Genomic DNA, 26,890 nt, shown 5'->3' with positions numbered 1-26,890 from the left:
CTCCTGGAGGTGGATTTCAGACCCTGCCTCTCTCGCGCTTTTGGTTTTTTCACCGTTGTTTTGGCGCTGCTCCTTTAAGATTTCCTCAAGGAGGGTCTCTCTTTTTCTCTCCTTTTTCAGCTCCCTCGCCTGCATTTTCAGGAGCGTCTGCACGCCGGATGCAGTAAAGGAGCATCGGAAGGCAAGAGAAGCCAGAGCAGCCGCTGTCTAAAACTGGAGATTAAGAAGAAAGGGAGAGCAAAAGAAAATGGATCCTATTGCACAACTCATTTCGACTTTGCTGTTGTTCAGCTTGTGGAATCTTGGATTATCAGCTAGCAACCGTAAGTATCAAATCATCCTTTTCACAGTGACCTGCTTACATGATTTAATTTTTTGGGGGGTGTCTAATGATCAAGGGGGAGAAGTCAATCAGCAAGGTATCACCAATAAAGTTATTTTAAGTGCCCCCTCCCCTTGCAAATGCCCCTCTCTAAGGAGAACTAAGGTGAAGGTTCTCTACATTCTGAAATAGGAAGTTGTAGAAATCTGGGCATTATCTTCCCTGCAGCAAACCTCTATGTCTGGGATTCCTGAAATTGAAGTCGTTTCTCCTGGGTCACTGGATGAATTGTGTTTTTTTTATTTTTACGCCTTCATTTTTCATGCCTTTAATGAAATCATGCAAATGCCTTCAGTCACCTCCAGTGCATAGTGTGGCTTTTTTCAGCCCTAGATTTAATGATTCACAAGTTACCTCTTCCCCATTCCAAACTGGATTTCATACCCTGTATTGTGTTGAATCATATAGGCATGGAATGGATATTTGATTTTCCTGTTGTATTCCTGATGTTGATTTTATTGGGAAAGACACATAGCTATATCTGAATCACACCAAACAGCAGCTGCTGCTTGAGATACAGAGGTTGTATGTTTCTCCAAGCCAGAATTAAGTACACACTGGAATGTAGGAAACCAGCTTAACAGAGCATAGCATTTAGACTAGTAGTACATGTGACTGAATTTCAAGAAGTCTGTATCTGGAAAGGCTCTAGTGGTAGTTTAAAAAGAAGAGAGATACAAACCTGACTGTATTACTAGTAATCTGTAGCTTCCACCTCTTCTTCCTAAACCACTAGAAGTGTGCCTTATAATCATTCTGTTTTCCATTTGGAAAGAACCCTCTTTAAGGTCTTTTGTCTTTTCTCATCTACTGTCCCTCACCTGAAGGGTTGTTGTTTTTTTTTCCCTTGGGTAGCAATTATGCTAGAAATTAAGGAAGAAAATTATTGTGAGACTATGATCTGCATTCATTGTCACTGCAAAGGAGAAGAAGAAAAAGTCAAAACAAGGGATTGCCTAATCTGACATTTATCTTAACCACCTTTGCTCCCATTAAGCAATCCTTGGGCACAACTGAACATTGAGAGTAATAGATGCCAATTCTTCACTTTGTGGTTGAATGAAAGAGGGGAATGAAAGCACACATCAGGAAACATGAGTATTTTAAAACTGAGGACTGTGAACTGTTCAGAAATCATGACTCAACTGGACCTGTTCAAATGCTTGCTTGACAGGGGGAAGGGATGTGGGGGGGTCAAAACTGCATAGAAATAGTTTAGGCTCTTCATCTGGAGCTCATCATTAATTAGATAATGGAACTGGCTTATGAAAGGTGCATTTGGGCTGCTGTTTGTAAATGTGGCTAACATCTGTGTTCATTGAATGAAGTTTGTAACAGTCAAGAATAATGAGCACATGTTTAAAACAAGTGATATTTTTCATGTCATGATTTGGAAAGACTTAAGTTATTTTTGAGTTCTACTGGGTTTTTTGAACACTAGAGGTCACTCTTGACTTTTTGATTCTGTGTTTTAAAGACAAGAGAGATGGGGGTTCAAGAAAGATCAATTAGTATGTCTATGCAACAAAAGTAAGGAAAAAGTCAAATATAATAAACATCGCGAATAAGTATCACCCTCTTAGTGGTCCTATGAAGATCTTACTTTAATGACTAAAAATGATAGGCAAGCACCAATATTTCTTCAGTCCCAAAACACTGTAGCTGATATTTTTCATAATGCTCAGCAGCACTAAATGGGAGGTGATTTAAGCAAGAAGGCCAATGTGGTAATAAAGTTAATTCCTAACATTTTAAAGGAAACTCTGTGTTAATGAGTTTTACTATTTCACTGGTGACACTTTAATTTCCCTATGCCAATAAACACTCCAAATGAACAAACCAACTGCTCTCTAAATATGTAGGACTCAGTCTTTATAAACCACAATGATCAATCTTTTTATTATGTTGTACAGTTTTTTACGTATTCATTGAGCAATGAATTAGGCTGAATGTTCTTTCCCAGGAGCACAGCTAAAGATTCTTCCAGGAATCAGCAATAATTACCAGTTTTTCCTCAAAATCTGTCATCTTTAAACCTTGAAAGAGCTTTGTACACATCGTTGTAACCATTAGGAAAAGTTTTCACCTTTCAGAAAAACAGGCCCTTAGCATTTTGGGCAAAACCTAGCATCTATCCCCAATTAGACCTATATGTGAATTCCACTTCTTTTTCAATGCTTCAACATCTTTCTTTGGGTGTTTGCCTCAGTTTAATGCAAGTAATAAGGACATTTTGGAGGACTTTCATTCATAGGATCGCCATGAGTCGGAAGCGACTTGACGGCACTTAACACACACACACACACAATAAGTCATTGCAATATCTAAATAACCTTGTAATATAGAAGAATGCCAATGCTCAATTTTATCCAGTGTTGTCTTAGCAAAGTACTATAAGATTATGTTGATGTGACTGTCTTGCAGAACAATTCTAAGCATGTCTACTAAGAAGTATATCTCACTGACTTCCATGGGATTTACTCCCTGTTAAGTGTGTTTAAGACTGCAGCCTTAGTGGCCTTACTGCTAATCCTATTCATTCTTGGAAGCAGGTCCCCATGAGTTTATCAGATATGCATAGGACCATAAACAATATGGATGAAATTCTAGCAAGAACTACAGCATCACAGTAACAAGTCACTAGAATATGCCAAGTTTAATAATCCATCAGTGAACTCCACAAATTGACACATGCGGTAAGGCTTTGTGTGCATGCTCTGAAGCTTACAGATGCTTTGAACTACACTTCAGAACTTATTTCAGCAGTCTTTTAATTTGTCTATAGAAATTTCCATGGAACATGAGTGTATTTTTTAATTTAAAAAATCATACCTATCTTTTAACTGCACCATTTATCTATCCATCTGTCTATCCAACCATCTATCTTGTTCATAGTAGCAATGAACTGGAACAATCCTAGTCTATTAGAAGGTGAATTGGTGCTGGTGGAAGTCAAGTACTTTTGATAGACTACTGAACTCTAGCAGCATAGAAACAGAGAAACAAAGAAGGTCATCTAGTTCAAACCTCTGCACTAGCAAAATTTACTAGATGCCGAATAGATGAGCCCCATGTCAATCCAAGTTGTAGCATACCATAGGTAATATGTCTGGTGCCAGAGGTCCTTGTAGAATGAATAACTTTAGGAAAGACTATGGTGACTCCTCCAGACAGAAATTTTTCTGATCTATTTCTGCATGGATTGAGATTACATTGAGAAATGTAAATTAAGATTTCTGTTTCCTTACTACTTGTTAGCACATGTGCTGTCCTCCAACTCCTTTATTTTTGACACCAAATATTGAAATGAAGAGCTGTCTTTGACTCTTTATCTTCTTGATCAGCACATGACCTGAATATTAATTAACTGTCTCACAAAAAACTTTCGATAATCCTAGCAACATGAAATGAAGGAGAGAAGTTCAGGGGATATTGTTACAAGCATTAGAGCTACTTCATGCTAATGTAGTTCCAGAAATACCTCCGGCTCTCTTCATTGCAGCACTTTATTAGATTAAATAACTACAGTAGCAATGAGATTTCTCCCCAGGATACTAATTACAGGAAAATAGATTCAATAGACATACATACACTAATGAATGCTGTATCACATATGTAATGGATACAATTTTAGTGCAACTTAATAGAAAGGTGGGCTTGCAGGAAGACCCCAGTTTTGCAGATTTAACCTCTTTCTCCCCATATGTGATTCCCACAATTGCATTTTATATATGTCCTTTTTGTGTTGCTGTATACATTTTGGGGATATATAGATATCTATCTCACAATGCTAAATGTGTTCTCAGATGGCTGTGTGCTTCTGCATACAGATACAACAATTTGTGCACTGTACAATATAATAATAAAGTGGAGAAATGGCAGTGTCTGAAGAATAGTAAAACAGTCAAGGGCATGAAAGCAGGTTGCAAAAATTAAGTGGAAACAATGGGGTAGAAAAGTCCAGAAACGTTTGTGGATACTTCTGTTTGCACAGTGGAGCTTTATAGTTTCCCATTTCTAATCACAGGTCCCTAAATTTCAAATAAGCCTCACTTGAAGGGATCTCAGTCACACTGGCATGGAAGGCTGTTGTTGGGCAGCAAAATGTAGGGATTGGAGGTGAATGCATGACCAGAAACATACATACAGCTTTGAATTGAGGCGGATGCATTTAGACTTTGGGAAATGGACATTTAGATAACATCTTTTTCAAAAAGTGGGAAGTGGGACAATAACAGTTCTGAAAAAGCATAGGCTATGAGACTTCTATTTCAAGATGTTGCAGTAATAGGAATGCCTGTTTCATGAATGCACTATTTATTTATTATTTATTTGCAAAATTTGGGGCAGAACAGGGAATTGGGTATAGACTGAACTTGCAATATGTATCTGTACAGAAAGGGTCATTGATATGGATGAGCAGTTTCCACTCTTTCTGTTCCTTTATTGTTTCAGAATTTCATTCTGTGCTATCTTTCTAGTGTAGATATTGCATGTCACTCATGAACACATGAAGCTGCCTTATACTGAATCAGTCCCTTGGTCCATCAAAGTCAGTATTGTCTACTCAGACTGGCAACAGCTCTCCAAGGTCTCAGGCAAGGGGACTTTCACATTATCAACCTGCCTAGTCCCTTTAACTGGAAATGCTGGGGATTGAATCTGGGACCTTCTGAATGCCAAGCAGATGCTCTACCACTGAGCCACAGCCCCTCCCTATCCCATCCTTTCCCCAAGAAGCTCAGGACAGCCAATCTTCCTTCTCAGCCAATTTCCCCTCCTCCATTTCATCCTTACAACAATCCAGGGAATAGTTTAGGTTGAGAGAAAGATCACCCAGGGAGCTTCATGTTTGAGGGGGGATTTGAAGCTGGGTCATGCTAATTGCTTCCCTACACTAACTGTCTGGCTGCAGTCCTAAAGGCACTTTCCTTGGGAGTAAATCCTAATGAAGAGGGTCAATAGAACAATTTATAAAATTAATCGTGAAACTGGACTGTGACACTTTGCTGCAGTTTTCTGTTCCTATTCATTTGCATTAGCTCACACTGTATATCCCACTGATCACCTGTCCATTGATATAACACTGTAAGAACAATAACAATATGCTCATATACATGACTGCATCAAGATTCTTTTTGTACAGAGATCTACTGATGAACATATATATGCGCATTGGAAAAACATAATTACTAATGCTTTGGTCCCACTTTGTAAAGAAGACCAGGTAATTAGATGGGAGGAATTTCAGAAGCATTTTTATTCATACTAGATATAACAAGAAGTTTTCCAGCACAGAATGTTGCTGTGGTGATAAACTTGGATTCAATGGAAATTTTTTTGCTGACGGAGGAATCTCCATCAGCAAAGCACCCTTCCCTGCCTCCCCGCTCCCAATGCCGCCCAAAATCCCCACTGAAATGCCTCTCTCGGGGGAGCGGAGCACAAAGGGCCACAAGAACAGCGTGAGGTGGGAAATGGAGGATTACAGCAGGAAGGGAAGTCAGAAGTCCCACTCCCTTGGTTTGTATAAAACCTCTGCTTGATCTAAACTGTGGACATCTACATCAAATTAGGCAGGTATTTTTCTGTTTAAGCCAAGTTACTCTCATTTACTTCAAGAGGAGTAAATATCAACATTTTATTTAACAAGATGGATAATATTTCTCCAGACTGAACAGTTATTATAGTCTTTAAATCTACTACTAGGAGGCAACCAAGAAGTTGATAGATAGATAGATAGATAGATAGATAGATAGATAGATAGATAGATAGATAGATAGATAGACACACACACACCCTGATTGCATTATTGTGATTAGGACAACAAAATAACACAAACTACTGTGCAAGATTTTGAGCTTATGAACAGCAAGAGAAAGAGTGAAATCTGTTCATCCAGCTTTGAGCTTCCCAGAACTCTTCATCAGGGTGGATGTAACAGGGGAGGGGAGAGAAGAGACGTTTCAGGTACTGATCCTAAAGCTCCTTGTCCCCAACCTCTATAGAATGCCAATTAGACCTTTAGCCTTCAAGGAAGGAGGTTGAAAGGTCAGCATCAAATAAAAGATATGTTTTTAAAAACCCGGTAGTTGATCAAATGACTCTGGTGCCAGATGGAACACATAGGGCCCTTAAATGTCTGGAAGGACAATAGAAAGCAAAGTCAACAGAAAGCAAACTGGGTAATTTATTTTTTAAATTTTTGTTTCAATGGGGATCCACAGCAGTTTGCAACACCCCCCACCTCTTCCTAGTTCTCCCAAACCCTGTTCCTACACTCTACCAATATACAACGTTGCCTATTGATATGACCTAGTATGTGGGGGAGTCAAGAAACTGCTTAAGCACAGTTGAAGAGAATCCTTCTCTTTGCCAGCAATATTCAGTGTTCTCAAAGTAGAAAAAATTTGCCAGTGTGGTGCAGTGGTTAAGAACGGAGGACTCTAATCTGGAGAACTGGGTTTGATTCCCCAGTCCTCCACATGAGCGGTGGACACTGATCTGGTGGACGGGGTTTGTTTCTCCACTCCTACACATGAAGCCTGCTGGGTGACCTTGGGCTTGTCACAGTTCTCTCTGAACTCTCTTAGCCTCATCTGCCTCACAAGGTGTCTGTTGTGGGGAGAGGAAGGGAAGGTGATTGTAAACCAGTTTGAGACTCCTTAAAGGTAGAGAAAATTGGAGTATAAAAACCAACTCTTCTTCTATTTCTAAAATCCCAACTACCTACAATCTCTGTGATAAGTAATATATTTCATAATAAGTGAGATAGTCACGGTTTATACTTTTCTGGGAACTGTTCATACACAGAACTTACAACAACCTCCCTCTACTTTGTCACATTAATAACTTCTGAGTGAATATGACCCTCTTTGCACTCACTGTGTGCCCTAGACTGTTTGCTCTCAGTTTTTTGTTTTTTTTATAGCACTACTGCTGCTCGTCTGTCTTTACAAATGCAGAATTGTTCGCCAAAAGAGGAAATATTCAGGTGCAGCTGGCATAAAGAATAGGAAAATAGATGTTTATTTGTATTTATTTTAACAACATAGCACCAGACCTTTCTTGAAATTATATCAAAGAATATTGTCGAAGGCTTTCACGGTCAGAGTTCATTGGTTCTTGTGGGTTATCCGGGCTGTGTAACCGTGGTCTTGGTATTTTCTTTCCTGACGTTTCGCCAGCAGCTGTGGCAGGCATCTTCAGAGGAGTCACACAGAGAGACACTGTCCTTCAGTGTTACTCCTCTGAAGATGCCTGCCACAGCTGCTGGCGAAACGTCAGGAAAGAAAATACCAAGACCACGGTCACACAGCCCGGATAACCCACAAGAACCAATTATCAAAGAAGTTTATCACAACTCAAAACTCATACAAGACAATAAACCAGAAAATGAATTTTGATCTCTAAAGCCACCCAATGTACACATTCAAGATTAATTACTAACCTCTCTGCTTTTCTCCCAAGGGCCAAAATTAGGGTTGCTGCACTTGTTCAGCAGTTGAACATACCCTGTTTGACCACTCATGATCATAACTATGTGCTGATAAATGATATGCTCAGATTCTATTGGGCAACTTGAACAGCTGCTGAACATGTTTGCAACGGCCTGCAGCTGAATCACAGTTGATTACTTGATCATCTGGGAGTAAGGTTCTGACTTATCACCACTTCTAACAAAAATAGCTATACACTGAAACCGGAGTTCAGAAGCAATGTGTTTGTTTCTTCCCATTGCAAAAGAGAGAAGGAAAAGGGATTGTTTCCTCTTCTCTGTAGTCCAAGTAATTCATTCCTTTTCTGCGCAGCCCAAATTGACCACTTGGGATGGGGAGAAGAGAAGGGGAATCACATGAGTTTCTGATCACCCCACACCCAAATTTGCTGCATTTCAGCAAGTCTGGGATGCAATAAAGTTTCCAGGATGGGAAATCAGAAATACCTAACTTCCAGTTGATTAGTTGTGTAGGCTCCTGATTCAACCCCCACCCCCCAAAAGCTGGGTAAAGGGCAAAAATTCCCCAGCAGGAAATCAGAATCTGATTGCTGGCTCATTCCTCTTCACCTAGGAATCAGCGTATGATGGCTACAAGTAACCTATTTCAGTGAATAAAAGTGAACATATTTTGAACAGCTGAACAGCTTGTTGATTCATTGGTGAAAAGGAACTGAGCTGAACTGGCAGGTGTTTAAGAATCTGTAACCCAAAAGGTTAGATTCTTGTTAATTTTCACTGGCAAAAAGTTAATCATTATTGGGTTATGACAGAAAATATCTGGGAAACTGCTCTCATTGATCCAACATTATACCATTATGTGGATGCAACAGGGCCTGTTTTGAAGATCTTAATTGGAGGGAAGTTATTTGCAAAGGGGAAGCTCTGCCTAAAACAGTGTTTAAAATGAATAAGGGAAGATCACAGGTCCTTGTGAAGCCTCCTCAGAGTCAACCAATTCTCAGTCACCAAATATATTTGACCCCTGAACTGCTGGTATTGTCAAAAATTATTCAACGATTTCCCCCATCAACGGATCAATTCCATCTTTCAACTAAATTAAGCTCCACTGCCAAGCTACAGGTCTGTGTACTAAGAAGAGATTAGTTTATCCATGCTTTTCTTATGCAAAGCAAGACTGAACCAATTGACTTCACTCTGCAAGTTTCTGGCGAATCTATAGTGGTTCACAGCATTGTTTTCACCTTTCATCTGAGCATGCACTATAGGGCTTAGCTGGCTGTTCGGGTGTGACCTGTTCAGCACATGCAAGTGAAACTGCTTTAACAGCCCACCTCTAATAATGCTGTGATCATCACAAATAATAAAACATGTCCTGCTAGCAGTGCCTGTTTTTTCTCATCTTTACAGCCTGACACTATGAGTGTTTAGACTGAAGGCCCATTTAATTTAGGAATCTGAAGAAATGTGCTGTACCTGCAAGAAATTTTGTTAGACTTTAAAATGCTACTGGACTTTTGCTCTTTTCTGCAGCTATTGACAGACTAACATAGCTACCCATCGTGATCTATCTCCATTTAATTAAGTGGAATACCAGCATTAGAGTGGAGTAACTCTGCATAGGATTGCACTGACAATTTCTCCATATCTCACTGGTAAAAGGAAGAGTACTACAGAGGCTATATCTGCTCACTCCATCTCTCTTTGATTTATACGAATCTTTGATGTGCTTTCACCCAGTGATTATTGTAGGGCACACATTTTTCAGTGAGCCTATATACAGAAAGGTGTTTCTTGATGATTCCAGAGTCACAGTTTATTTGAAGTAGCTGGCTCTTGAGGAAGTCTCAGATACTAAAATGAGAACTGGAAAGTAGCATAGCTAAGGGTGAGCAGGTATGGCAATGGATATCACCTTTGGAAGCAGCAGATATTTAGCACCTTCCAGTCTATCAGGCTACAGCGGAAAGTGAAGAGTAGATTTTGGCAGCAAAAGAACAGCTGATTTGGCACAGCTTAATCCTGCAGTTGTTTTCTCAGAGACTCTAAAGTTGGAGACCTGCTGAGTTGTAGATTCTCGAGACCCAACTGTGCTTTGCAGGCTGCTGACTGCACATATGCACCCTCATGCTGCCAGCTTATTCTTCCACACACTGTGGCAGAGTATACACGTTACCAAATACATCAAACTAGCGATGTCACCAAAAGTCTTAATTTTCTGGCTTAGAACATAAATTTACACAGCTCACAAATGTTTGGATGGTACAAACCAAGCATCTTTTCCTTGACATGTTCTTCTGTACCTTGGAATAGAAAAGAATCTACTACAGATGTGCAGAATGTTTTCCGTTTCAGTCTCTCTCTTTTTGTCCAAGTCATAGGCTTGAATCCACTGAAGCATTTCGCTGGATGGAAGCATTTCAACTCAAATAATTCAAGTTCCTCGCTTCCCCATCCTATTGCAGCCCCAAGTGCCCCAGAAATAGGAGGACCCCCCCCCCAGAACAGCATTTTTGGGGGGATTTTGGGCTGAAGCAAGAAATACATAAGAAATTCCAGGATGGAAATTCTTTCATCCACAGAAATGTTATAGTTGATCCATCTTATTGATAGATCTAAGCAAATGTGCCCAACAAGTGATTTTTAAGATTTTGGGGGTCTCTGGGTAAGCCCTGGGAAGCCCCAGAGCCATGAGGAAAAGAAGCAGTGTGATCTTCACTCTGAGATAATGGCTGGGGCCCAACCTTTGTTCTCCACTAGCAGAAGGGTAAATCTGCTGTTGGAGGATAAGGGGATTTTTTTTTTTTTTTTTTTTTTTTTTTTGCTAATTCTTCCCTCTTACAGGTGTTCCTCAGGGCCAAACCACACTTTTTTTTTTTTGACAAGTGGGGTGCAGGTTCCTTCTCAGAATATTCCATGTACAGCTCCAAAAATGGGCAAATTACTCTCCTTGGCCATTTTGGCTCAGGAAAATGGTGCCAGGAGCAAGCAGGAGCCCCTTCTCTTCTCTGTACTGTCATTCCAAGCCCAATCGTGCACCTGGGGACATTAAAAATGCCTTTCTTTGAAGCTGCTATGTGATAATGTGTGGAAAGCGAGTTGAGTCCAGGCAACCCAGACCCAGCTTTTCAAAAAGCATAATATGTGGTTTGGCCCTCAGTGCTCCCCAGCATTTGGGAACAGCATTTCAGGAGGCACAGTGAACTGAAGAGGAAAAGTGGAAGTGGGAACGTTCTGTTGCTTTCACTGAATTCTGCTTGTAGTTCTAAGTGAATATCTGCAATCCAGCACACAGCTGAACACACTGAAATCAACAGAGTATAAACCTGCACAACTGTAAGATAGGCTGTGATTGACATTTGTCATGAGTTGCTTCGTGCAGGAATAACCATGAGACTTGTCAATGGAGGGTTATTTTAAAATCTTTTATGATGTAGAAGAAGAGTTGGTTTTTAAAAAACAATCAAACCGGCTTACAATCTCCTTCCCTTCCCCTCTCCACAACAGACATCCTGTGAGGTAGGTGGGGCTGAGAGAGTGTGACTAGCCCAACGTCACCCAGCTGGTTTCATGTGTAGGAGTGGGGAAACAAATCCAGTTCACCAGATTAGCCTCTGCCACTCATGTGGAGGAGTGGGGAATCAAACCCGGTTCTCCAGATCAGAGTCCACCGCTCCAAACCACTGCTCTTAACCACTCCACCACGCTGGCTTTTGATAAACAAAAGGAACTGTTTTGTTATTGAGTTGTTTCATATGGTTTAAATAGTCCTCAAAAAGTTATTTCATTATTCTTGGAATAATTCTGTAATGTGTAAAAACAAGGGAAAAAATGGACTAGTTGTATGTTAGGGTTCCCAAGTCCCCCTCCCCACCCAGCCACTGGTGGGGGATGGGGTATATTTCATTAGAATGGTGTGAATCTCCCAGTCAAACTGGTATTCATTCTAGTCACCTGCTTCTTTATCAGATATCTAGTACTGTGATACAGTTCTGTTTATGAGTGGTAGTTCCCAGTTGGAACATGCATCAACATCAACAGACATGTCCATCAGATTTCCCTGGGGGCTCAATCAGGACCATAATATAGATGAGTATGCACATTGGATATGCTGCTAGAGCTACCTGAATGGCTCACCCATCTTTAATGATCAGCCACAGAATATTTTGTGATAAGATGGTCCTCAAACAGCTTTGTAATGTACCTTTTAAAGTATACCTTTTGAGTTCCTCCTAACAAGCTTTCAACAAGCAAGCAATTTTCTGAACTCTTCCCCTAGCCAGTGTACTAACAGAAGTAGGGAACTCCAGTGGGGTTTATTCCTGTGTAATTAAACTCTGCTTTCTCTGTCAAATCTCAGAGGTCTTGGCTGTTAAAATAAGGAGCATCATCACAGTGATCAACATTTCTACCTAGCATCTGAGAAGCAGGAGGATTTCTGTACACATTGCTGGGTAGAAGTCACTGATAATTATCTTATATTAATTTTGCTTCTGTATTTTCTAATTGCCCTGCACAGATTCATATGGGTCAGTCCTGCCTTCTGTTCAGTGGTTCAACAGAACTGATTGAATTTTAAATGATGACAACAGCGCAGTGTAATGCCCAGAGAAGAAAGTATGTGCCAAAATACTCCTGTATTTTATTTTTAACTAGAGAGGTTGTTGCAGTCTCTCCCCCTACCCTACCCATGTAAATCAACAAGAATTATGGAGTGTAATAACAAAATTGTCCAGACAGACAGATGTTCTGTAGGTGTTTCAATTCTTAGTCAGTGTCTGTTGTAGAAAGAAAGACATTTATTAGAAGTGAAAACATTTGCCATTCATTTTTAGTCATTACGTACTGTTTCTATCTTGACTTCCTATTTCTTTGCAGACTAAAAGGTGTATATGTTGGCTCCAGACACTGCAAACCCAGAATCCTTCCCTTTGTTGTATTTCACTATAAATGTGCCATGGGACTTCAATTCAGAATTAGATATAGTATGGATTTCTAATCTGTGTCTCAATGTGAATTCTGATTGACATGACAGGGTACTTCATTCTTAGGGTACTTCATTCTTCCCTCTTTCTGCCACTTTCCCCTCCCTCTGGCTCTTCCATCCCTCTCAGCTGAGCAGCTGTGAAGTCTTAGAACATAGCTTTGGGGAATGTGCTAGAGAAAAGAAATTGTGAGGGGAAAGTAATAGGTAGGGGAAAAGTTAAGTGACTTTTATCTTCCACCACTTTTGCAATTGCACCCCATCCCTGTATTCACAACAACAATGAGGTTAGGAATCCCATTTTACAATTTAACTTCTGTTTTCAGCCTTAGATTCCATGAACAGTGGGATCCCATGAATTCCGATTGTTGCGGTTAAGGTGGCCGAGGCCATACATGACACACAGGACCTCCCAGTGGTTGCCAGTGGAGTTTAGTGCAAGTGGAGTAAAGAAAGAAACACGCACACAAAAAGCCTTGCAACTTTTCCCCCTCTTCCAAGGTGGATTATTCTTGCCTTCTCAGACATGCCAAGCAGCTCTAATTGGCCCCATACTGAGCAGCCCACATCAGGGTATTCCCTGCAGGGTTATCAAAACTCTACCCATAGAGGCTTGTATGTTTGGAATTTATGAACACAGCAGTCAGATAAAACTAACAGCAGAACGCTAAGGCTCATGGTTGTAGTTTATAGAGGAGCTGCTGAGCTAGGTTGTTACCGCTGATATCCTTGTGCAACAGCTTATCATCACGCAGTACAGCAAGTACCATGTGTAGTTTCGGCTGTTCCAGAATCATGGCACAAGAAGCATATCAGATTGGCCAGCCAATCCCATATTAGAAGGTTGCTTATATATCCTTTTCTGATTGCTTTAACATTTAGACATATGCAGCCATCCACTCCTGCATCTCTACCTGTGGCCACAAAGGATATTCAGTAGGGATGTAGTGACTCTGAAGAGCACAAGCTTCATAGAATATAGACTTGCACATCTTTTGTTATGCACTAAGGGAGGTGTAGGAGAACTAGCCACACTTTTGACATCCCTGTTACAAACGTTACCTGTACTCTGGCCTAGAAACAGGAAGACATTAAATAAAGCTCACCAAAAGACAATAAAAAACACAGGTTCTGAAATAAAGCCACTCAATCTCCTGCCCCCTTAAATATGCGGTTATGGGCAGTTGAAGCTTTTCATACCATAACACCACCTGTTAAGTAACATCTCATTAACTCTCTATTAAAGTGGCAGGATTTTTTTCTCCAGGTAGTTGGCAACTGTATGAAGACAGGGCATTTCTCCCTTCATCTGAAAATAGGGTTGCCAGGTCCCTCTTCACCACCGGCGGGAGGTTTTTGGGGCGGAGCCTGAGGAGGGCGGGGTTAGGGGAGGGGAGGGACTTCAGTGTCATGGAGTCCAGTGGTCAAAGTGGCCATTTTCTCCAGGTGAACTGATCTCTATCGGCTGGAGATCAGTTGTAATAGCAGGAGATCTCCAGCCAATACCTGGAGGTTGGCAGCCCTATCGGAAAAGGAACCTACTGTAACAGGTTCTGGAAGAAACTGTAAGGAAGCCCAAGGATTTGTTCAATGGAACATATACAATAATTACATATTTGAAAGCCTTATTTAAATTCCTTCTGTATGGTTGTCTGCAATCTATAGATGTGTGTGTGTATGGGGGGAGAAAATACCCAAAGTTCAAATAAATACCATGAGGTCATATGAAAGGCAAAGTAAACAGTTCCATCTCTAATTGGATAATGACTGTGCTATCAACACTCCAGCACTTATTAGCCAAATTAGATTCAACACCCAGGATCTTTAGAGTGGTTTCTGAGAACCAAAGCTTTCACATATTCATCCAAGTCAACCTCCAACAGAAGCAGCACTTATTACATCACACCCACCCACCAGAGTTTCAAACACTGCATCTATATAACATTCAAGTTTTTACAATGAGATAAATACTGTGGGCAGAATTTTTGAGCCTGTAACTTAGCTTCTAAAAGACACATGACCACGAGAAGCTGACATATCAAGTCAGATCACTGATCCATACATCTTAGTATTTTCTCCTTGGGCCCGCAGCAGCCCTCCGTGAGCTCAGGTAGCAAAAAAGGATTTCAAAATAATTGCTTACTTGGGGTACTTTTAACAAGAGATGGTAGGGTCTGAACCTTCAGTTTTCCGAATAGAGAAATAAAGGACACATATTCTTTCTCTAAGCCATTGGCCTAAGGCATATGATTTTTTTATGGATTCTCCACCCCCCTCAGCCTAGAGATCACATTGCCAGATCAACTTCCAATTTAAATCCATAGAACTAGGCTAATAGTGACTTTCTAGAAACAAAAGTAATAGCAGATCCGTTTGTTTGATCAATGAAATCTTGACTCTTGTTATAAATGAAGCTGGGGGAGGGCTCCCACATTCAAGTTTTGAAAAACATTAGAACTCCCTTCCCAGGGAGATTCACCTGCATCCCTCATTCAGTGTCTTCCGCCAGCAGATGAAGCCTTTTTTGTTTTGTTTGGCATACCCCCAATGACCATTATTGGTTTGTGTGGTTTTATTGGTTTATGTGCTTTTATTGAATTATTTGATAATGTTAAATGTTGCCTTTAATTGTTCAAATGTTTAAATGTCATTGGGGACCCTGATTGGGTAGAAAGGCAGCATAAAAATGCTTTAAATAAATACACTTCTTCACCTTATAAAGGCAACATGAAATGATATGTGTATTGGCCATCGGAGATATAACACTATTGACAGTCAATTGCAGGTTATGCACTGCATATGAAGCTGCCTTATACTGAGTTAGACTGTTGTTACCTTTGTGCCAGCCAGACAGATTTCCCCTGAATATGGAAGATCCATTTAAGCAGTCTGATTTAATAAGTTTGTAATAACCTCTTTTCCTTTCTGTAAATGTATTGACAATGTATTAGGACAGCAAGGGATTAGCTTGTTGCTGGGCAGGATAACTGTGTGTGTGTGTGTGTGTGTGTGTGTGTGTGTGTGTGTGTGTGTGTGTGTTGAGTTACTAGGGGAAGAATGTCTGCCTGGATACTAGCTAGCAGAGTGTGTGTGTAAGTAGGGGGAAAGTCATGGAAAGTTATGTTGAACGATAAACAAGAGCTGAAACCAGGAAAAAGCTGTTGGAGCTCTTGAGGCTCCAGACAATGTTAAACAACCAGATAGGCATGGAATGTTGACATGTCCTGTCAAAGCATGGAAATGTAATAAAAGTTCTCACCCCAGTATAATTGGGGCCCAGTTATTTTGCTTGCTAGAGCGACTGGGTGTCCAGCTGGAATAAAACTGTTTTTCTTGATAACGATCTCTGGGTCTCTTCCCCCCCCCCACGAACCCCGGTTTCCACTACATTGCTTGGTGCCGTGAAATCACGAAGGGGGGGGGAGAGATGGGGTGTTGTACACCTCTGGCCCACCCGGCACGGGGTGCTGTGGCCTGGGTGCCTTTGGGTCCTTTCTGCCAGCACGACCTTTTTTGGTCGAGGGAGTTATGCACGGACACCCTGGCCTCAGTCCCGGGTGGGGTGCCATCAGAACCCAACAGGATTGCAAGAACCAGTCCTGCACCTCCGGAGGAAATCACAGAAGTCGGGTAAGAATCAAAAGGGGACTCAGGTCAGTTCAGGTCAGTTCAGTTCAGTTTCGGAACCCTCTGCAATCAGAGGAACGGAAGCCTGATCAGCTTTCAGATTCTGCCCTAGTACAGCCATCAGGTTTGGTTGGAAACCGCAGAGATCTTAGGTCTGGTAGGAAAAGGAAGGGGGGAAGCGTATGAACATGCTTGGATTGTTGTGTGATTTTGTGTTTGAGTGAGCTGTGCTTGTGTGTGAGTCCGTTGGAACATTTTTGCACACATCTGTACATATATTGGGAGGAATGGGTGGAAAAGTTTTTCTGTAGTGACACCCCAGTGGGTGCCACATAACTTTCCAAGAGTCTATCAGGACTATCCCGAATGTTTAGTGAGTCACCAGGAAATTACTGGAGAAGGGCTTATCCGTTTGGACCGTATATTGATGGGTGGAGAGCTCTGTTACAAAAGTTGCCGCTGAAGTCTGCTCTCTGGGCTCACCAGAATTAATACAGCATCGTGATTTTGTTGTACCGAACTAATGACATTCAGACATAACAAGGAAGCTACAAGCAAAAGCCCTCTCCTACCCGTTTAGCATACAGGAGAGGAAGAATGCCTTATAGCTTCCAAGCCTGCACGCCAGTCAGGGACTCTGTCAGATCAACCGTGCCCAAGAAGGCTGCTCCGATGCCACATTTTAAAAATCAGTTCCCAAAGCCCCAGCAAAAAGAAACAGATTCTTCCACCCAGGGGAGGAAAGAAAGCCTCAGAACTATAGCCGAAAAGCCCCTGCAGACAGGCTCCCCATTCCCCACAAGCCCAAGAAGCCAGCACCGTGTCTGCATACCAGGAAAATAAAAAGAAGGAAGGAAAGGCTGAGGAGAGAGGGAAAAATCCGCCAAACCTCTCTCCCTCCTGGCTGCAACAGTTTTCACAATGATATTAAAGGACTCCTGGGGGAGAGAAAAAGAGGGACGGTGGGACAAGCTCTGGTTTTCTTTAAAGTCAGCACAGGCATGCAAAAGAGGGCATGCCTCAGCGCTAAGCAGAACAGCCTGGAGGCTGGCAACCGTCCATTCCACAAGCAGTCCCTTCCCTAGCCCCACAACGCAAGAATCTTAAAAGCATCAAATTTGAAGGAGCAGTGCCCAAAAGCAGCCTCTGCCCAGAACTGTGAAATCAGGAGGCTGTCTTAAAAGGAAATGTAGAAAAGGACTCTTTCTGTCCCTCCACATAGGCAGCCCATTCAGAGCCAGTTTGGGCTCTAAAGACAGCTTTCCGCCCCTGTGTAGTAGCCTTTGCAGCCCCCACCTCCGAGCAGCCTCCGCGTGAGAGCAAGATCAGGATCAGTCCCATCAGCTCAAGCTCTCCACAGACTCTGGATGCGCATGAGAGCACCTCTTCCCATGGCAGCAGCATTTCCAGTTCAGACACCGAGTGGCCCATTTGGGGCAGGGAAGAGAGGGGGGGCTAAAACAATCATGGTCCTGCAATCTTCGTCCCACCTGAGTAAAAAGCCAACCTCCCAGCTAATTCTCCAAGGCCCACCGGAGGAAGAGCAAATCCCACCAGCATACAATCCCCACTACCCGCTGTTGCCTCTGCTGCCCTATTGCAAAAGAGCACCGGAAGATTACTTAAGCCCTTCTCCATCTAGAGGGACAAGCCCCGAATGTACAGGCAAATGCTAGGCGAAGGGAAAAGCAAGCGTTTCAGATGAAACCCAAGGCAGAAACCCAGAAGGCAACTAGCATTAGTAAAGTGGGGTGGGGGAGCCAGAAGAAGAAACAAGCCCGGCTAGATCAGTCGGTAGAGCATGAGACTCTTAATCTCAGGAAAAAAAGGAAAAGCCAGATCTTTTAGCAGCCTCAGACATTTTTTGAGAGGCCCTTTTCTGCGAACGCTGACTGCCTCCCCCTAATGAGCCAGCACTTAGAGCTAGCACCACTGTAAGAAAAAATGCCTGTCAACCAGCTGGGCCTCTTCAAGTTAGGAGCCAGGGGAGAAGGGAGAGGAACTAGCTGGGCGCCTCCGAGAGGGGAGGTATGAAAGAAATGAGGCAGCGGAACACGCCAGACAACCGGCCCTGATGAACTGATGCCGCCTGGGCAACCAGGCCAGCCAGGAGTGCCAGAAGCGCCGATTCAACTGCCGTTGGGAGGGTTGCAGCGGACCTCTGTTCCGCTCCCCTCAACTCCACAACCGAGACAACTCCAGCTGGCCGCCTGGACTTCGATGCTGCCTAGACAATTGATGAACTGATCCTTCTGTTACAAATTGAAGCTGACCAGGCTCCAGCCCCCCCCCTTTGCATGATCAGAATAATGGTTGGGGGGGGGGCAACCCGTTGAGTTTATGGATTACCACAGGAGCCCAACATTACCTGCCCAGAGGCTCCAAAGTACAACCAAAGTACAACCATAGTAGGAATCCAGGCAGCCTGATACTGAGCTACCCACCACAAGAAGTCAGCTTTGCCTGGAGCTTAAAATGACTGAGGCTGCCCCTGGCTGCATGAACTTTACGAAAAGTACACCCCACCCTGATAGACTGAGTGCCTACCAATGTTCCAGAGCTAACCGTACTCAGGATGCCCTGAGTAAAAGCCATCCCCGCTGCGGCCGGACCTCTCTGAAATCCCCCGATTCAGCCAACCGCTCCGTTCCAGACATTGCATCCAGCCCTGCAGCGGCCCAGCTCAACTGAAGATCAGTCCATCTTCCCCCTCTTCTAAGTCTCCCCTCCGACTGCCGTTCCAAAGTTACTTTTCATCAGCTAGAGTGCCCAGTGCCCAGATGTGGGAAAAAGTCTGATGCAGCAAGGGCAGTGGGTCAAGAACTTGGCAACGCCGATGCACGTTCAAGCCCAGCCAGTGCCAGAGAGTTTGCCCTGCATCTAGTTCAACTGTTTTCAGATACACAAGTAAAGTACTGCAGGACTTCTTCCCGGATGCAGGTTTCCTCAGTGTGACTCTGATAGCCCAGGAGGTGAAAACTCTGCTCAGGGACCTCCAGAGGTCATGATGACATTGCTTTTTGTCTCAGAACTTTGATTGCCGCTCTCTCTGACTTGGACAGAAACACGATTGCATTAAAAAGGGGGGGGGGCTCTGACTTTACAAACTTTTCTGACTATGGGCTAAAGGAAAAAACCCCTTCTGGTCCAGCTTGGAATATTTCACCGGCTGCAATTGCTTCCAAAACCCAGGACACAGCCTATATATATATCATCAGGGAATCCAGAAATACCTGAACTGTCTCTTGCTATTTGCCAATCTGCTTGAAATAAGTATGAAAACCAGGCTCTCGCATTCAGGACAGAATGTTATTTGTTATATGGAACTGAGTAGAACACCAACAGAAAGCTCAGATTCAAGAGAAGCATCTGGAATTTCAGATGACAAGGGGAGGAAGGTTACAGTCTGTCCCATACCCTGAACACAGGATAATTCGAGAGTTGTTGGGAAACAGCTGGAGTCTGTTGTATGTGGATCCTGGATATCACCCTTCCAGCTAAACCCAGCCGCTTGTGGTGAAGAGAAAGACTTTTTTAAAAAATGGACATGTTGTTACTGTCCTGATGGATGCCAATGGGAATAACTGTAAAAAAAAAAAAACACTACTGTGAAAATCCGTGCCTCTCCTTCTGCATTGGGGGTAGGAAGCCTCTGCCTCGACGCCCCCCAGCTCCGTGTAAGGCAGGCCTGGCAGAATCCCAAGACTGGGCAGTTACAAGTTTTACAGATGGAAACACCCGGGGGACTGTATGAGTTCCACAGGCTGTTATTGCCCTAATGGATGTTAAAGGAAATTATGGACTTTGAAAAATATTGAAAGAACTGTTGTGTGAAAAATCTGCTCCTCTCCCTTGTGACCTGCAAAATTTTCCCCAGCTGCCTGTTTTACAGATGGAAAGTAAATGCTGTTGTGATTTGCAAGCGACAGGTTGAAGCACAGGCTCTGCCTCCAGCCATGTTGGCACAGGAAAGCTGTCAACGTTTGCACTGACCCCACGGATCCGAGAGGAAAGATTCTGACCTACAGTATTGAAATCAAAAGGAATAGTTCTGCCCATATTTCCAGGGGGCAACACGCCTACAAAGTAATCCCCCTGATACGACTGGCACCTGCTCCATTGGAAAGTCAGCCCCAGCCCTTCCATCTCATAACACTGACTACTGCTGTGTCATAAGCCACAACACATGTGCCAAGCTCAGCGATCCCCAGGTCTGTCACTCTTCAAGTCACAAGGTTGGTGTCATCAGTCACAACCCCTGCTCAGCACAGGTCTGTCTCTCTCCAAGTCACAAGGTTGGAAAAAGGTTTATGCAGGGGAGGGTGTTTCCCCCTTAGGAGGGGGCAGGGCTAAATTGCCGGAAATTGCAACAACTGAGTAACTGGACGGAATGGATGTTCAATGAAAGTATTAAAGCCCTGAATAAATTTAATGAGGAACGGGGTCAAATCAAAAATGTTGTTTTGATGCAAGCAGGTAAAGAACAAAAAGTACTGTGTATGGTGTTCACTGCCCTGAGGTGGGTGCAGTGGTGGAAAGACATTGTCGTGTATTTATATAGGATTTTCAAGTATACATTAATATAACTGCGTGCAGTATAGCCTGAGCTGTTTATCCCCGGGAGCAAACTGAGGGAGGAGGATGGGACTTGGAAGGTTGGTTAAAATGAGAATTGGGACGTCGATTCTGTGGTTGGATGAGTGGTTTACTAAGATAAGTGGGTTCTGGGATATGTATTGTTACTATGTATATTGTCGTTAGAAGGCAAGGCATGGCAGACCGCGATGGAAGGTTGGTGGGGGGAATGGTATTGGAGGGTAAAAATGTCATAACAGTAATTCTTTTAGTCTTGAGATGTGTATTGTTGTTATCATGTGTAGTGTCTTTAATTAGCAAGATATGGTGTTCTGCAATAGAGAGTATGGTGAAACGGAAAGCAGCAACTGCGCTTATGTCCTTGCATAGTCGTGAAGGCTTACAGCCGCGGGTGTGATTAACAAGTGCAAGACTTGTATCACAAGGGGTGAATGGGACAGCCACTTTTCTTCTCCTTTGGGTTACTAATTGCCTGACCTTCTAATAGAGGCTTAATGATATGGGATGATGTTTACCTCCATGCCATTAAAAGCTTCAGCTGCCCATTTCTATACCTTAACCCTCTCTTTAAAAGATGACATTTTTTCCAGGCCTGTTTTCCAGGCCCCTATCATTACCTGTACAATGGTCAGAAATGTGTGCAGCCTTTACCTATATGTAAATGAAGTAATAAGGAAGTTGTACCTCTCAAATGTGTACTTGTACTGTTAAAGGGTTTGTTTGTGTGTGAGGGGCAAGACACCAAGCTTAGCCCCCCCCCCAAAAAAAAATACACCAGAGGAAGAATTCCTGCATACTCTGCACAGACTTTATAAATACCTCCAAGTTCTTCAGAACAGTGGTAAATACAAATGGCACAGCTGAACTACCCAGGCAGAATAAATTTCTCTGTCCAAATCAAGCTTTCTATGTGATGAGGCAAAAAAGGCTGAATTTGCAGTAGGGTTTTGTTTTTTGTTTTTTTCGGCTTTGGGAATTGTGAATAATTCATCCTGCTCTATTAGCCCTGAAAAAACAAACAAACAAAGTAAACGTATGGGCGCATGAGAACTCATTAGAAAAGTTAATCCCACAAATGGCTGAATGTGGAGAAAAATCAGCTTTTTGTTTTAAAAGGCAGCTTGGCTCCAATCTGCTCTGATATGATTTTGCTAGTGAGGGTATAATTTAAGTCAAACAATTTGAGCAGGGTTACTCAATAAATTAAGTTCTCAATATTTAATCGAGGACAAAAGGAAGGAAGCAAAGGAGAAATTGCATTTTCATACTTTGATTTCAGAGGGGTGACTTGAGAAGGAAACATTGTGGAAAGTATTTGTGGGCCTGCAGTTAATGGTGTTGCACATAGAACAAGAAGAATGCTTTCTATTAGGGTTGTAAATATCGATATACCCAAACCAAAACAAACCCGAAATTAGCCGTTTCAGCAATATCTCAACTGAATACCAAAACTTTGGAACCTGCCCAAAGCCAAATAAGCGATTCCCGAAAAAGCCAAATAGATATTCGGCTTTTCGGGTTTCAACTATTGTTGCGTACAGGCTGGTCTGAGTCTCTGCTTTCCACACAGCAATGTATCGGTGCTGAAGGAAGCAGAGCCTGACGCGTATTTTACTCTTGCCGGGAGGGGCCGGCCGCTCCTCAATAAGCGCAGAAACAGTACACTCACCATACAGGAACAAGGTCACAGACAGACACAAGCTCCTCGCCCTTAAGGTCTTGGCTGCAGGCTACGGCTTTCTTCGAAGTTCAACACCACGGCAAACCGGACTCCAAATGAAGCTTCTCAAGATAAGAGATAAATCTCAGACGAGGTTGTCAGAGACAGGTGGCATGCAATAACATTTGCTCCCACGAGGCACTTAACGGTCAGTCTTGCTTATATTGCCTTCATGGCAACCCTGTTTCAGCTCAACTGTCGGCTTCAGACTCTGATTCCTCCTGCGCCAACTTATGTCTTTTGTCCAAAAGCTGGGCCGACTTTCTCCTTTGCTGCAGTGCCATTCTACCTTTTACTCTTCTTCTCTCCACTGGTGGAGGAGACCCTGAAGGTGAAAGGCTTTCTCTTCCCTGTTCCTGTTCTCTTGTTTCAGACGGCGAGTCTTCTGGCTCAGAGGCCCCGTCTTGCTGTTCTGGTGTTATCTCTCCAGAGGGAGGGCTTGTTCTGCCACCTCCTCTTCTTCTGAAGAGTAACTCTCAGGCTGACTCACAACAACTATTCACCTTCTGTAGAGTCTCCATTTTGTGGCTCTTGTTGAGTTTCAAGGAGAGCTATCTCCTTTCTTCGTATTCCTGCCCCCTAACTGGTTTCCAGGGCAGCAGGAGGGAGGAAGCAGGCATCTTGGAGTGGCCAATAGGAAGGCTCACTGGAGCTTCCCATGTGGCCAATGGCAGCAATGCATTCTGTATTTCATTTCACCTGAAAGAAGGGGTTGATTTGATTATTGGGTAGGTGTCAGGAACAGGCCATGAGGATGGTATGCGGCAGTGCGATTGTGCTGCTTCCAGGTGCTGTTGTGCTATTCTGTCCAAGGCCAGTCTATGCCCCGTGTTTAGTCTTCATAGATTCCCATAGTGTGGGAATCGCCAAATACTCCTTCCTGCCTCTTGGAGGGGGGGGGGGTTGCCTGGTAACCGGTTATCTCCTTTTGATCTTCCATATATGCTATGTACCTTGCCTTTGACCCTTACTAGTGTCCTTTTGAATATGGCTTCTGAAACCTGTCGATTCTACCCAATAAAACTGCTTTTGTGGATTGGTTGTCTGCTGAAGTCTGTTTAAGGGGGCCGCAGAACTAGAGCTCACAGTAGGGGTTGCTTGCTTCCATTTCTCCACTGCTTGCTGTTTCAAAGTTGCATTGTTTGAATTGTGGGGGTTTCTCTGCTTCAGATCCCCTAGGCCTTCTATAGAAAAACTGCACATCAGTAGATAGACTGTTCACTGGTTTGGATTACAATACCCTCTTGAACGCCCACATTTCTCAGTTAGCATTTACAAGAGCCAAAAAATGTTCTCAGACTAGTGACAGAACAAGACTGCACTGTCATTCAAAAATCTTCACAGGCCATCACTCCCAAGCATGTAGTTAAAAATAACAATCTGCAGGAAGAAAAAATAAATAAATTTGTGCTGTAATAGGGAAATCAAGACATCTGGCTTTAGGTGAACATGTAAACACCAGACAATGGTGCAGAAATATGACTCACACATAGGGAAGATGAAATGACACATTAATGGGGCTCAGAGATCTAGAAGTCTCCATCTTAGGCTACAAACCAGGGATGCCATTTACCTGCTCAGGGTGGGAGATGTGCCACTTCCAGCTCTGATAGCCTGTAGGATAATTTTTTTTAAATCACCTTCAGTCCAACTATATCATGTCACTTTAACATATTTTCTGGCAATTCCTACATCAGAGTGCCATCATTTCCAGATTCCCAGCCTTTCCTATGTAATTACAATGTACTGTGACATGTACTGCTCTGACTTGGATGGCCCAGGCTAGCCTAGTCTCATCAGATCTCAGAAGCTAAGTAGAGTCAGCCTTGGTTAGTACTTGGATGGGAGACCACCAAGAAAGTTCAAGGATGCTATGCAGAGGCAGGCAATGGCAAACAACCTCCTTTCGTCTCTAGCCTTGTGTTGCTGGAAGTCAGCTATGACTTGAGGTAGGATTGCCAGGTCCCTCTTCACCACCGGTGGGAGGTTTTTGGGGCGGAGCCTGAGGAGGGCAGGGTTTGGGGAGGGACTTCAATTGCATAGAGTCCAATTGCCAAAGCAGCCATGTTCTCCAGGTGAACTGATCTCTATCGCCTGGAAATCAGTTGTAATAGCAGGAGATCTCCAGCTACTACCTGGAGGTTGGCAACCCTAACTTGAGGGCCCATTCCATAACCATGTAATATACTCCCACCCATTACTATCCTAAAGGGTTTTTTTATATCATCACTCCAGAAATAATATATAAATTTTTCCTGTCATGACTCATGTGACTGTATATATGAAATAGAACTGGAAGAAGGACATGTTAAAAGTCTGCACCAGGCCCAGGGAAATAACAGCTAAGAGATTTGGACACATTACCAATATGAAATTGTGATTGGATATGTTTTTCATTTCATAATTTGCTTTTTTAAAAGAATTGTTTACCTTTAAACAATGCTATGTCATTAGAAGAAATTAGAACATCTTTGTTGTTTCAAAGGTTTTAGCATATATTGCTCTTAAGGTTATACACTCTGCAACCGTAAAGAACAGAGACATTTTAAAAACTGCACTTGGAAAACATCAAGAGTCTTGATATGCAAAGAACAGGCATTATTCCGCACATACTCTGGGCACGTGAAATTTACAGAGCAATCCAAACAGAGTTATGCCTGTCTTAGAAGGATATAACTCTGTTTAAGAGTGCATTGCGATTGTTTGCTATCTGATTTAAAAAGTACGCATGGGGACAAAATGGCAGCAGAGCAATTGCAGCTAGGTAGTCTTTCCTACAGACGTACACTGATTTCACATTCATTCCCTCTCCTCAACGAATTCTTGCAGTTAGGAGGGAATTAACAGAGAATTCTCAGCCCATCTATTTGCTTAAGGGTTTTTTTTTCCTTTTTTGCCATCAAGTCACAACACTTACGGCAACCCTGTAGGGTTTTCAAGGCAAGTGATGTTCAGAGGTGTTTTGCCACGGCCTGCCTCTGCATAAGGACCCTGGTGTTCTTTGCTGGTCTCCCATCCAAATACTAAGCAGGGCTATCACTAGTATTGAAAAGCTGGAAAGAATAAGACCCAGGCAGTCAAAACGAGAAACATTCTGTGGGAAAGAGGACTGTCAGAGGAAGAACCACTTTGAAATAAGAGAATTCATCATAACCATTGCCCCTGAGGAAGACATTTTGTTGAAATGCATTGGGCTGTGCACTTTTGCATTAAATTCTCCATCTGGCATCAGTTTGAGATCAATCAGGCAGAGTAAACCACATGGACTCAATATTTCCATTCCACTTCATTTCCTGTGATCTCTTATAACTTCCTGCTAAAAAGCAGGTAAAGGTCCATGACAAATAATGCATTTTGGATAGCACTGACATTTGCCGATATCTACTCTGAGATTTCCAGCTGAGAAAAGTGTCAGTCCTCTGAAACTGTGGAGTCACAGGCACAAGGAAGGTTATAGCTGTTTTCATTGGCCCCAGTTCATCAGGAAGGTAGTTTCTTCTCTATAGAATGTTTTGAGCTATATTAGAATTCAGTTTACGTTTGTCTTACTGGGCTGCAATCCTAGACAAAACTTTGGAGCAAGCACCACTGACTACTGTAGGCATTACTTCTGAGTAAACATGCATGGATATAGGAGGCATGTCAGTCAGAAGAGAGTATATAGCATGGGACAAAGAGGGAGATATTTTGGTTCTTGCCATTTGTCTGGCTTCTAAAGAGATTTGATTATCCACTACAACCTTTATCTTATGCAACACCAGTCTTTAAAAATTAGATCTGAATAATCCACTACTTTTAGAGGATGTGTCTGTTGACCTGGTGTGCATGACTGATAGCTGGCTAGAGGATACTGATAAAACCTTCTGTCATTAGGGTTCCCAATTGCCCACCAACTCACCGGTCTGCCCACCACCCCTCCGCTGGCAGGCGTGCAGGAGTAGGCCAGCTGAGGGGGGCAGTGATCTGTGCACGCAGCACATGCACAATGCCATCACTTCTGGGTTTATCCCAGAAGTGCTGGTGATGCTCTAGCACTCTCCACCAAAACCTCTATGGTGACCATAGAGTTTTTGGAGGAATGTGCGCACGGATCTTTGCCCTCCAGCCCCGACCCAACGAAGC

General features: G+C 42.9%; 1 protein-coding gene across 1 annotated transcript in view; it reads left to right on the top strand.

Moving 5' to 3' along the window:
* Window positions 1–221: 221 nt before the first annotated feature.
* CNTNAP5 (contactin associated protein family member 5) overlaps window positions 222–26,890 on the top strand; it is a 603,640-nt gene continuing 576,971 nt past the window's right edge. Inside the window, exon 1 of the mRNA XM_056861386.1 lies at window positions 222–323. Coding sequence (XP_056717364.1) covers window positions 248–323 — 76 coding nt within the window. The 5' untranslated portion in view covers window positions 222–247. The remainder of the gene's footprint in view (window positions 324–26,890) is intronic.

Source organism: Euleptes europaea, chromosome 15, assembly GCF_029931775.1.
Source record: "Euleptes europaea isolate rEulEur1 chromosome 15, rEulEur1.hap1, whole genome shotgun sequence".
Taxonomy (NCBI): Eukaryota; Metazoa; Chordata; class Lepidosauria; order Squamata; family Sphaerodactylidae; genus Euleptes; species Euleptes europaea.
The sequence above is the reverse complement of the archived record's forward strand: the minus strand, read 5'-3'. Positions and strand labels throughout refer to the sequence as shown.